This window comes from Podarcis muralis, chromosome 7 (assembly GCF_964188315.1).
Source record: "Podarcis muralis chromosome 7, rPodMur119.hap1.1, whole genome shotgun sequence".
In the NCBI taxonomy this organism is placed as follows: Eukaryota; Metazoa; Chordata; class Lepidosauria; order Squamata; family Lacertidae; genus Podarcis; species Podarcis muralis.
The window spans coordinates 42,622,724-42,635,511 of NC_135661.1; the positions used below are offsets into that span (position 1 = coordinate 42,622,724).

At 47.9% G+C, this 12,788-nt stretch overlaps 1 protein-coding gene across 6 annotated transcripts in view; it reads right to left on the reverse strand.

Moving 5' to 3' along the window:
• The window catches only part of ZFPM1 (zinc finger protein, FOG family member 1), a 131,071-nt gene that overhangs the window by 14,246 nt on the left and 104,037 nt on the right, over positions 1-12,788 (reverse strand). For all 6 annotated transcript variants that reach the window (XM_077931608.1, XM_077931607.1, XM_028739954.2 and 3 more), the window contains one exon: positions 10,600-10,733. In XM_077931608.1, coding sequence (XP_077787734.1) covers positions 10,600-10,733 — 134 coding nt within the window. The remainder of the gene's footprint in view (positions 1-10,599; positions 10,734-12,788) is intronic.

Genomic DNA, 12,788 nt, shown 5'->3' on the forward strand with positions numbered 1-12,788 from the left:
CTTCCGGTGTAGCCTGCAAAGTTCTGAGGGCCAGTTGGAGAAGGATGGGGGGGCGCATATGGTCCCAGGCCCTGAAGTGTCCCACCCTTCCCATATGCTCCAGCCCAACATGTGGCACATGAACCCTGAACATGTGCATGAACATGAACATGAACATGTGCAAGGAGCCTTTCCTCCCACGAGGAGTCATGAGGATAGGGAAAGGAAGCACAATGTGCATGGATGATGAGTGGTATATGTCTGTATGGCTGCTTCCATCCAGAGATGGCCGACCTCCAAGCAGCTGATTCATCCTTTCACTGGCCTAGTGGCAAGATCAGTTTGGTCACGTAGCAAGGGAGGGAACAGACAATCACAGCCAAATCTAGGTCAAAGATGACAAGGCCAAGGCCACATTCACAACATGCATTTAAAGAACTGTGATACCATGTTAAACAGAGATGGCTTCCCCCAAAGAATTCTGGGAGCTGTAGTCTGTTAAGGGTGTTATGAGGCCCCTGTTGGCTTCCTAGAACTACAACTGTCAGAGTTCCCTATGAGAAGAGGGATTGATTGTTAAACCACGCTGGGAACTGTAACTCTGTGAGGGGATTGGGAATCCCCTAACAACACTCAGCACCTTTAACAAACTACAGCACCCAGAATTCTTTGGGGGAAGCCATGACTGTTTAAAGTGGTATCATAGAGCTTCCCCTCACAGAGCTGCAATTCTCAGAGTGGTTTAACAGTCAATTCCTCTTTGCAGAGAACTCTGTGAAGGGAATAGTGGCCTCTTGACAACTCTCAGCACCCTTAACAAACTGCAGCTCCCAGAATTCTTTGGTTGTTTAAAGTGGCATCACAGTGATTTAAAAGTATGGTGTGAATGTGGTGCATCTAGATCGTAGCGGCTGCATGCCTGGTTGAGTACACAACTGGGGAACACCACTTTGCTCCCATCTCCTCCCTCGCTCTCTCTCACACACACCGGTCAGTCTGCCATCCTTGGGTCTCCCAGAAAGAAAGCCCAGGCTTAACTCCTCACAGGGTAGCACTAACAAAGGGGTCCCAGCAAGCCTCCTACAGAGAGGCCTCCGCCTCTGGATAGCCCACCCCTCCATGGGGAAACTGAGCCCACTGCTTGCTGCCTGGGCAACCCCGTGGCACGGCCAACGGCTGGCGGAGCGTGACTGCGAACACAACAAGCTTGTTATTTCCTCTTCTTCTTAACCTGAGGGCCGACCATCACCGGCTGGGGAGGAAACAGCCACTTCACCCCTAACCTCAGCCATGCAGAGAGAGGAAAAGAGATTGGGGGAGGGAGGGAGGGAGGGAGGGAAGCAGGAGGGATGGGACGGGGCTGGAGCAGCCTCACGCTGCTTGGGGGAGACAAGAGGAAGGGCCTCGGCGGCGTCCCGGGCCGGGCGAACAATCCTTGTGTTGCTGATGCGGCCACAGATGGTCAGCAGAGATGGGAAGAGCACCCTGTTTTGGGGGCAGGCCAAGCCAGCCACAAGGCCCAAAGCCATGACAAGAAGCCCAACTGCCACGTGAGGCTTCTTTCCACCCCATGAAAGAAGTGGCACTTGTAAGCACTGGCTAGATTTGACAGGTGTCTGGTCTGAGCCCTCTCTCCCCTGATCCCAACGTAAAAGGTGTTCCCTGAGCCCAAGAAGAAAATGACGAACCATTCACTTTCGTGCGTATGAGACTGATCGTGGGGCTAGTCCCAGCCCAAAGGAGGCTTGTGAGAGTCAAAAGATCTGGTGAATCAAGAATGGCAAGGCCTCAGAGCTAAACAGGGTTGCCCTGAGTACAACCTCTGACTGATACAGCAACAAAAGAGGTGTGTCCGGAAGAAGCCTAGGGAGGTTTTTTTCATGAGACCTTCCAGGGCAGACACACGCTCTAATGAATGCAAATTGCCTCGCTCACATTTATGCTTGCCAGCATGCAATAAATAAAAAATAAAACAAATTGACGACACCCCCTTCAGGTGACCCACAGATCTACCTCCCCCTCTTTAAAAGGCGGCAGGTTAGTGCAAAGCACTCTGTCCTGTCAATTCAGCATCCACACTGCCTCTGGCGAAAGAAGAAGTGAAAAAACACTCCCCAGGCTAATAATTCATGGAACATGTGCATCTCCAGTGCCCTAAATCCAGCATTAGGTACATATGGGTGCTCCATCTCAGGAACAGAGGTGCAAAAACAAAGATGGTGTGACTATACTTGGAATACTGTGCTTAACTCTAACTGCTGTGCCTTACAAAGGATAGCGTGCAATGAGAAAAGGCTCAGGAAAGGCTGGAGGGAGTGTGGCTGGAGGAAGAGACGGCTCTGGGTCAGGATTTGGGAAGCTGTGGTGTGCCTGGCCTCCAGATCCCAGCAGCCCCACGGCCAATCGTCAGAGATGATGGGAGCTGGCCTGGACCACACCTGGAGGACCCACAGGGTTTACAGCCATGCCCTGGGCAGAGAGACACTTTCTTTGAGATGAGCAGCAGCGCTGGCCTTCCTCATTCTCTCCCCCCCCCCCAACTTTGCCTCGGCTCCTCTCTGCCTTCATGTGCCGCTAATGAATATTAATGAGCAGAGGAGGGAAAAAGAGAGAGAGAGAGAGAGAGAGAGAGAGAGAGAAGAAAAATTAATCTGCCTGATCCTTCGATGGCTGCAGCAGTAACGATATGAAATCTAATTATTCGTCCCAATATTTCTAAACCCTCCAACTCAGACTGACAGTCTTGGTCGGTTTAGAGCTTATCACTCCAAGGAGCAGAGTGCTCACGGCTTGATAAAACGCACACACATGCACCACACACACAACTCTCCCCCCCCCTCATTTACACACACGCGCACACACTTTTGCTGATGCTGCAAGAAAAGAAACATTCCTAACTTCAGAGAGAGAGAGTGCGCAAGCAAAATATATCTTGGGGGTGGGAGAGAAGTGTGTCACTGAAGACACGTCCACGTGCCTGGGTCTTTTTAAAAAAAGGGGGGCCGGATGATTCTCTCCAATCTGCTGATTCAGCATTTCTGCTCCTGGCTGGCCACAAAGCCATGAAAGGTACACAGGGGCCACCGCGAATGGCCGTGTTCACTGGGTGGAAAGATGTCCAAAGCCTCAGTTCAGTCTGGGACACTTCACTGTCTGATAATGGTTCGCTAAAGATAGAGATGGGGGCCCATGCCATCCTCCCCCATCAAACAGTACTCTCCTTTAGATCCCTCCTCTAGAATGTAAACTTAAAAGTAATTTATCATATCATATACTGTATAACATTTTGGCGCAACTAAATTGAAGATGTCATGAATCAATTGTGCAACGCAAGCAAAATTTTCAAGGCTTTAGCTCTCTTCCCTATTGAGCTGTGCAGGGGGGGGGGCAACCCACCCCCCTCTGGCTTCTTAGTGTTCACTAGGTTCACTGGCCACATTTGGCCATCATGGCTTACAACACATGGCCCACTGGCACCTGCTATGCACCTCCTTGCTAGGGAGGAACAAAGCACAATCCCTGGCTTAGACTCACATCTGAACTGGGGATAGCTGCTTGTTTTGGTTGCAACATTTGCAACAAGCCAGGATCTGTAGCTAAAGGTTTGCTCTTGGGCTTACTGACTGAAACAAACCATCGTCTCTGGGTTGGATGTGATGCTAAGCCAGGGATTGTGGTTTGTTTCCTCTGCACACTACCAGCGATGAGTGAAGTGGGTGCAATTGGCTCTTGCTCAGTAAAACTAGGGAGAAGAGAACTGCAAACAGCTGCATCCATAGGAAACCATGGGCAAACTGGCACCTCACACCCATTGATTTACATCCTTGAAAGGGAAGCCAGAATAATCAACTGGTTAGAGCAGGGGTCGGCAACCTAAGGCCCATGCGCGGAGCAGAGCGGGAACCACCTTCCGTGACGCTGGTCGGCTTCCCATTGGCTGCAGGAAGCTCCTGCAGCCAATGGGAAGCTGCCCACACCTCCTCCACTCTCTCTCGCGAGTTGCAATGATGGCCACCCACTCTCAGGCAGCTATAAAAGAGCATTAAGCAAATTAACAGAGGATAAGGCTATCCATGATGACTAGCCAGGATGGTTATGCTCTGCTGCCATTGTTGGAGGCAGTAAGTGTGTGTACTACCAGTTGCAGGGAATAGTGGGTGGGGATGGTGCTGTTGAACTAAGTTTCTGCTTGCAGGCTTCCCATTAGGGTATCTGGTTGGCTCCTAGGAGAACAGGTTGCTAGACTAGATGGGCATTTGGCTTCTTACGTCCTTGAATACTTTTATTTATTTAACTTGTTCTTAATCGCTTGCTGTTATAATTTAGTTCAACTGTTTGTTGGCATATAAATCCCAATTTTTCAATAAAATGTGTTTTTCCCCATTATAAAAAGCCTTTCTCCTTTCTTGCCCCATATATTTGGAATCACTACCCAGCACAAAGCCACCTCTCCCCGGATCCCTCCTGAAAGCCCGCATTTCCTTTGAAGATTCAGGGGCTTTGTGCAAGGTTCCCCTTACTATAAACAGCAGCTTTTGCAATATTTGTGCCTTCCTGGGCTACATTTCTCCATCAGGCCCCATGGGCACAAGCTGTAGTCCAGAGCTCCAGGATGGGAACCAGCTTGGCAAAGGCTGCCCTTCTGTAAGTCAGTCCTTCACTGTAACTCTATTCACAGCTCTTTGGGGCAAGGAGCTCCCCCCACATTCTCATCTGCAAAGCTCCCTGCAGGCTTATGGTGCTATATGGGTGTAAAAAGATGCCTGAACAAACCACGACGGACACATTGGAAGTGGATCACTCTGTTGCTTCATTAGCCCTGCCCTGTCGTCACCACCCCCAGGTTCTCGAGAGCGCCCTGGAGTCAAGTAACAAGACTGTCTCTTACAAATAACTCCAGGCGACAAGCTCCCAATGGTCTGCATCCGTGCAAACCTGGCTCCCCAAAACAGCCCCCCTTTCCCCACAATGCCCCATTGGGAGCATAAAGGGGCTGTGAGAGAGACAGACTGGCAAGCAAGGTGTGGCTTCCTTCCCGGACACTCTCCATGCCAGCCCCTCCATGGTAAGTGGGTCCGGGCAGGAAGGCAAGGCAGAGAAACCCTCCTTGTTTTCCCCTTAACAAAGAGGTCAGTGTCTCCAATCTGCAGCGGCCCAGATAACCATCGGAAACTGTATCTGAGCAACATCCGCTTGGGACTTTTTTTTTATCTGGGGCAGCCGGACCCCTTGCCAAACAAGGGAAGGGAGAACCGTCACGCTGGTTAATCATTAACCTCCAGGATGATTCGGCCCTCCCCACAGGAAGGTTTGGGTTCTTTTGCTTGCTTTTTTATTTTTTGAGGCTGGGGAGAGACACTTCATTGTGGCAAAGAGTGCCAGTCTTGCAGGGAGGGGTAAGGATGCAGCGAATGTGTGCTAATGGCATCTTCCCACATGCCTGGCTTGGGGAAAGGCCATAGCCCAGAGGCAGAGCATCTGCTTTGCGTGCAGAAGGTCCCAGGTTCAATCCCTGGCAGGCTTGGGAGTGAGACCTCTGCCTGAAAAGCTGGAGAGCCGCTGCCAGCCAGAGTTGACAGTACTGAGCCAGGTGGACCAATGGATTTGACACAGCAGCTTCCTATATGCGTATGGCATTGTAGCATGGAGCTGGACACAGCATATTTTTTTACAAAGCTGCATTTGGATGGACAAAGACTACGGATGGGCTGAGCAGTTAATTCCATCTTGTTTCAGCCTCGTTGCCACTCAGTCGTGAGCCTGTCCCATGTGTCATGTGTGCACTTTTAAATGTAAACACACACTCTTCAATGCATTCACCTCAAAACACGCGTTTTATATGCACCGTTAACTCAACATATGGATTTTGGTGTGCACTTTTTACAGTTTGCAAATGCATTGCAAAATCCACCGTCCAACTGGGAGCTGATCCACAAGCAGAGTTGGAGCCATCAGGTCAGGTTGGTCTGTTGCAAAATGCAGATTCCTCCCTCATTCCTAGTAGGGCCTGGCAGACTCAGTTCTGCTGCCCATCAATGGCATGGGAGCGTGAGGAGAGGGCAGCTATATCAGTTCAAAGATCTATCTAGTCCAGCAACCCGGATTCCTGTAATGTGCCTCCTGGCTGCTCCCACAAGCAGGGTCCAAAGGCAGCACCACCACCCCTCCGCTTCTTTTTTTGTCTCTATTAGGACTCACTGCAGCTGTGATTGTGAGCTGTTTTAAACTGTTTTGAATACTGCATTTTATATTGCTGTAACCCAACCTGGGGCCTTCTGGTGAAGGGTGGAAAATAAATATAATAATCAACATATTGAACAGATTTAATCCTGGCACTTTCAAGTTAAGAGGGTCAGCCAGCAGAAGATGGGAAATGTTTCTCTGCCTGGGACCCTGGAGAGCTGCTGCCAGTCAGAGACAACTTTACTATTTTAGATGAACCAATAGTCTGATGATATAAGGCAGCTTCCTGCTTTCCCTTCCCTAATGGCCATCATAGACTAAGGATTTTTCATACCAGTTACTGGAGAAAAGATAGAGTTGGGAGACCCATTTTTCCGTGCTTCCCCAATCTCCCCCTCCCCAGGCAAGAAAAGAGACTGATAGTCACTTTCGGCCATAGAGAGCAACAACCCTTTCCTCTGTCTTCTGGGTTTAAAAAAACAACAACAGAGAAGGGAGGCAACTGAAAATATAAAGAAAAGGAAGAAACTGGGGCGGGGGGGGGGATGAGAGGAGAGAGAGAGAGAGGGCAGGGCTGGGAATCATCAACACGACTTGATAAGGGAAGCTGCTGAAATGGGAGCAAAAATATTTAGACAATAAATGAAGTATCAGAAAAAAGCAGCGGCATATCTTTAAGAAATCAATCATCCCGTACCGGTTGTCTGGACATACGGCGCCACAGGAGAGATAGCCGCCAAACTGGCAAGATAAGGGTTAATCAAGGATTTAATTTGGCAAAAAAAAAAAAAAGATAAACGGGGAGGCTTGAGCTGGGGGGGGGGAGGGGGAGAGAGAGAGAGAGAGAGAGAGAAAGAGAAAGAGAAGGGAGAGGAGAGGCCAGGGCTTTCTGTCCCATATCCTTCACAAAGCCCCATAAAAAACGAGTTGGAAGAAATCCCAAAAGAGCCACCGCCGCCTCCTCCTTTTCCCACCGGCAGAGATCGGGTCTTGCCCAGGCCAAGGTCCCTTGGATAGCACTTGGGGGCAGCCTAGCCACCTATAGAGCAGGGCATGAACCATTGTGGGGGTGGGGGTGCCAGGCATCCCCCCAAGTTTGAAATTCCTTCCCCCACAGAAGTGTGACTTTCAGTATATGCTGAAGAGGCACCTCATTGCCCTGACTTTTGGGCATCAGGCTGAAAAGGTCCCGCCTAGCTGAGCATCCGGGTCTCATGGTGGCCAACCAGAAGATTGTGGAAAACCCTCATGCAGGACCTGAGCACTACTGCACTCTCCCCTCCTGTGGTTTCCAGCAGCTAGTATACATAAACATAGCTGCCTTGGACCAGGCCGGTACAGCATCGCCACCATGGCCAGTAGCCATTGACAGTGTCCACCTCCTCTACTTGAGATGTCTATTTTTAGGACCCACTCTAGTTGTGATTGTAATTTGTTTCAAACTGCTTTGACTGTTGTATTTTTACATTGCTATGACCTGCCCTGGTTCCTTCTGCTGAAGGCAGGTAATAAATCTAACAGCAGCAATGGCAATAATACAGTCAGGGCTCAGACAGAAAAACCCAGAGCTATGGAACAAGATCCTTCGAAGAAAGTTAGCACCAACCTGCTCCCATTCTGCTCTTCCAGCCTCCTCCAGTGGGGGCAAAGAGGGGGTGGAAGGGGCCAAACAGCTGCTCCTCTCCAGTGCCCAACTCCTCTCTTGTAGGAGGAAGGGTGAATCCTTTGGGTTTCCAACCCCCTTCCCCTTTTCTGAATTCCAAGTAATTTCAGAACTCCCTGAGCCTAGTTATAAATCATGTCCATAGCTGTTTTTTTGGAGGCATGCACATTGCTATATTATTCTTATCATTTGTTCTAAAAGGTTTTGCAATATTTTTATTGGAATCAGACGTGTACTTGTTGCACAAAATGAGATACTCATGCGCACACACAACCCCACAAAACAATCTTGATTCTGACGTCCTTCTCCTCTTCTGCCAAAACTTGAGAAGCTTAAGAGGAAAAGGAAGCAGGGCCAAAAGAGGTTGTGAGGATGAGAAACTGGGTTTGTAAGTCAACACGAAACCCAGGTTTGGACACCCAAGAGGAGCACAAATGGAACAAACTAAACGGACAGAAGCCAAAGATGCACAAACAACATATTATGATGCCTTCTTCTGTGATAGACCACCAGTCCAGCTACTTTAGGGATGCCTACACACACTAGCAGCAGCTTTCCATGGCTTCAGGCTGAGAGGGGCCTTACCCAGCATCGTGACCTGGGATGCTTACGGAAGAGATGCCTTGTGGAGAACCCCCATTCCCATCACAAAGCTGCAACGCCCAGGGTGCTTTAACCACCAATCCTTCTTCCCAAGGAACTTTGGGAACTGTGGCTCTGTGAGAGGAAAGGGGGTCACTTAACAACTCTCAGCACCCTTAACAAACTACAGTTCCCAGGATTCTTTGGGGGAATCTGTGACTGTTTAAAGTGGTATGCTACTGCTTCAAATATACGGTGCAAATGGGGCCCAGTTGTTCCAAAGGCAGGTCCACTTTAAGATTTATATCCTGTCTTCATTGCTGTTTTACTTTCAATCCCTTTCCTTAATCATCATTAACGTGGAATTTCCCATTTCCATTGTCACCATTGGGAGCTGTCCACAATGACCCCAATACTTATTTCCTGGCCAGTCAGGAAGCTCCCCAATGCAGACACCTGTGTGGAGGGTGGTGGGGCTGAACACATGAACACAATGGGGGAAGTGGGGTCAGCTAGCAAAGCCCTGTTCTCAGAGAAATGAAGACCCAAATGAGATGGAGGTGTGGAAGCTGTGGCCCTCCAGATGTTGCAGAACTACAATTCCCATCATGCCCTGGGCTACTTGCCATGTTGGCTGGGGCAGCTGGGAGTTGAAGTCCAACAAGATCTGGCTAGCCACCTCCAATACATCAGCTGGCTGGTATTCAGCAGCAAAAGGAAAGCACTCTGTGCATCCTCAAAGGCGCTTGTATTATGTTCCAAGCTGAAGCACTGGTGTGGAAAAAAATTGTTCTGGGGGAATTACAGGCTCTGCAATTTGTCATCCATGAAACTGGGATACACATGGGATTATTTTTGGTTGCAATGAGCCTTGTTCCTACTTGATTGACATTGGGCCTCATTTACTACTTTGTTGCCTGCTCATTACAGGGCCTAGAGAGATCCTTTTGAAGCTTTTCACAGCCTTGCTCGGTTCATTGGCCTCCTGAACAATTTGGGGTCACCTGCGACTTGGCCACCTCCCTGCTCAGCCCAGCTCCAGATCGCTGATGAATAAGCAAAGCAGCACCAGTTCCGAGACAGAACGGCAAGACAACTGGGGAAACCAGAAATTAAACCCAGCAGGGTAAAGGCCTTCCAGCCGGGATTTCAAAAACATACCACAGGCCTGTGCAGAAAGGAGCTTTTAAGAACCTGATGCTGATGGGATATAGCCCTGCCATGAGCCGCACTAATGAGATTAGCTGCATGGGAGTAGCTGCATCCTGCTGACGGGCACTTTGTGTGTGGTGCTAAACACAGAATCGTAGCTTGGCCTGTGCTAAAAGGATGCTGCTTGTAAGTGAGAAACAGGAAGAATCAGAAGCATTGCCTTGGGGTGTGGTTATAATGGCCACCACTTATTACCTGTGGAGGTGCCTGAGACATGCTGCAAGGTCTGGGCTAGCCAAGACTGTGTCCTTGGACTACAATTCCCATCATCCATGATGACTGACCAAGCTCACTGGGGCTGATGGGATTTGTAGTCCCAAGGCATCTGGAGAGAACCACATTGGCTTAGAATCATAAAATCATAGAGTCGTAGAGTTGGAATGTACCCTGAGGATCATGTAGTCAAACTCCCTGCAATGCAGGAATATAGAGCTGTAACATACAAGGATTGAACCTGCAGCCTTGGCATTATCAGCACCACACTCTAACCAACTGAGATATCCATGCTTACACCTGTACTGGGCAACATACATAGATTTTTTTAAGTCCCAGGAAGTGAAAGGGACTGCCTCAAAAGTGCAGGAAGATGGTCTGAAATGACAGCCAGGCTAGGAATGCCATCTGGTGCAAGCTCAGCCCCAATGCCAGGATGGTGTAGTGGCCAGAGTGCCAGACTAAGAGTCCATGGAACTTAGTACTGCCTGCACTGACTGGCAGTGGCACCTGTAGATGCAGACGATTGAACCTGGGACCTCCTGCATTCAAGGCAGGTGCTCTACAACTGCCCGTCTCTTAACTCGCAGGGTTTCTGCAAGGATAAAACTGGAGTACCATGGACTGCCTTGATTTCCTTGGAGGGAAGGTGGGATTAAAACGATGCTACCCACCAAAGGGCATTGCAGCTGTTTGCTGCAGAGAGAGGAAAAGAGGAGAGGGGTGCTCGCTTTCATTTCTGCTGACTTAGTGACTGCTTTACTTACTGGCTCACTGTTCCCTGGAGAAGCAGGCTCACTGTGGATATTCCCTTGGTACGGACCCCAGGACAATCCCTCAGGCACGTTCTGCCTGGCACGCACTTTGCTCTCGCCCTCTGATGTCATCAGCTCCAGTTCACCTGATGGACAGGAGGAAAAAAAGGGAAGCAGAAATCAATGAGATGAGATTATACATAAACTTTTCAAGGAAGCTTCTTCAGCATAGAGAGACTTCCCTACTAGGTGGTGTGGGCTTCATTCTTTCTTAAAACCACAGAAATGGCCAGATTACAATGTTCCCATAACATCTATCAACCAATGGAGTGGGAGAGACGGTGCCATCTGGTTGCACACCAGGGTGACAGATGGACCCTCCTTGTTTTGGCAGGTGAAAATGAGGTTTTCAAATTTGCTTGTGAAAGCATGGAAGACCTCGGTGAATGAGCAAAAGAACTGAGCAGAGGTTAGGTACTATTTCTTATTCTTTAATGAGGTTCCTACTTCACATTAGCAGTTGAAGCAGAAGCACTTCTTTTGCAAAATTGTTCACATTTCCTGATTAAAAGACAAAGGTTGGGGAAGATCTTTCCTTAAAGTTCAATATGCTTAATAAGTTGAATTAATTCTACAAACATATTTCCTTGGCTGTTGGCTAATCATAATAAATTGGAATTATATTATGCACTGTTGCTTTCTGCAGAGTGAAGGTATGTATGTCTTAGGGCTTTCAACAACGCCAGCCAAACAACGCGGTTTGACGATATACCACAATGTTGGGAAAAGCTGCATTGGCCCAAGCTGGCGAGATGCCGAGTGAAGCTGCCACAGTTCTCATTGTGCTTTCACCCCAGTGCCTCACAGGCTGTGGCCATTACAGCTGGCCCTAGCCTGCTGCTCAGCCAGGGGGGGTGGGGGGTGGGGCGGAAAGCCTCCTGTCTCCACTTGAGCAAGCCCCGAGGCCACTAGGGGCAGGAAATGTTATTTGCAAATGTTATTTATTTATTTCATACAATTTATATACCGCTTGATTGTAAAAACAAACAAGCCATCAAAGTGGTTTGCAAAAATAATTAAACAATAACATATGTAGTAAAGACAAGTAAAACACTGAGATAAGTGAAAGTAGCAATAAACTAAAAGCACATAAGATTCTATGTATCTGGGCAGACTTGTCTAAAGAAAAATGCTTTTAGTAGGTGGCCAAAAGAATACAACGAAGGCACCTGCTTCGTTGTATCAACAGGCAGGGAATTCCAAAGTGCCACCACACTAAAATATCATTTTCTTACAGATGTGGAATGGGTATCATGTGTCACCTGTAACAGTGGCAGTTCTACAGATCAAAGATCTAGAAGGGCAAATGCTCTTCTAGAAAACATTTTCCATAAATTAAAAGTTGCTGAAGAACATAGTACAAGAGACACCCCCAGACACACACTTTTTTTTGCAATATAGCATGACTTCATTTACAAATGATGAAGCTCATGGCTGGGCAGTCTCTCCTGCCTATACAAAGCTGTGGATCTTTGTGAGGTTTTACTTTGGTGGGTTTATTGTTTGCATAGTAAACTTTGTAACCATCTTCTTCTTCATGCTGGACTTTATGCTGTATATGATTTCACTGACGTTTGATATTTTACTTGGCATATTCTTTATTTATTTGTTATAATTCAAAATTTAATATAAAAAAATTGCATTGATATATGGTACTTATGTGTGGCACAATTGCAAACACCAGAGAAACAAGGACAAAGCACAGCACTAATAATAACTGACACTAATAATTATCAGCACAAACCAAGATGAACAACAATGTCACGATACTATTGTGGATAGCCCTTTTTGCATTCCACGACAAAAGCCTTTATTATTGTTGTCATTATTATTTATTAAATTTGTACACCACCCTATACCCCAGGTCTCAGGGCGGTTACAAAATAAAAACACAATATAACAACACAAAATACATAACAAAAACAACCCAACAACCCTTCCCCCCAACTTTTTTTTAATTTTAAAAGGGCATTGGATGTCAATCAGCCAAAGGTTAAAGAGGAACGCTAAGGATTTTTTTTAAGCTGCTACTGCAAAGGTGGCCACCAGGTTTGCAATGGTTTTACTGTGCTCTGCCAACAGATTGCAAATAATATCAGGCAGGGCCCAGCCAGCTCTTGCTCTCCAAAGGTCTCCTCCAG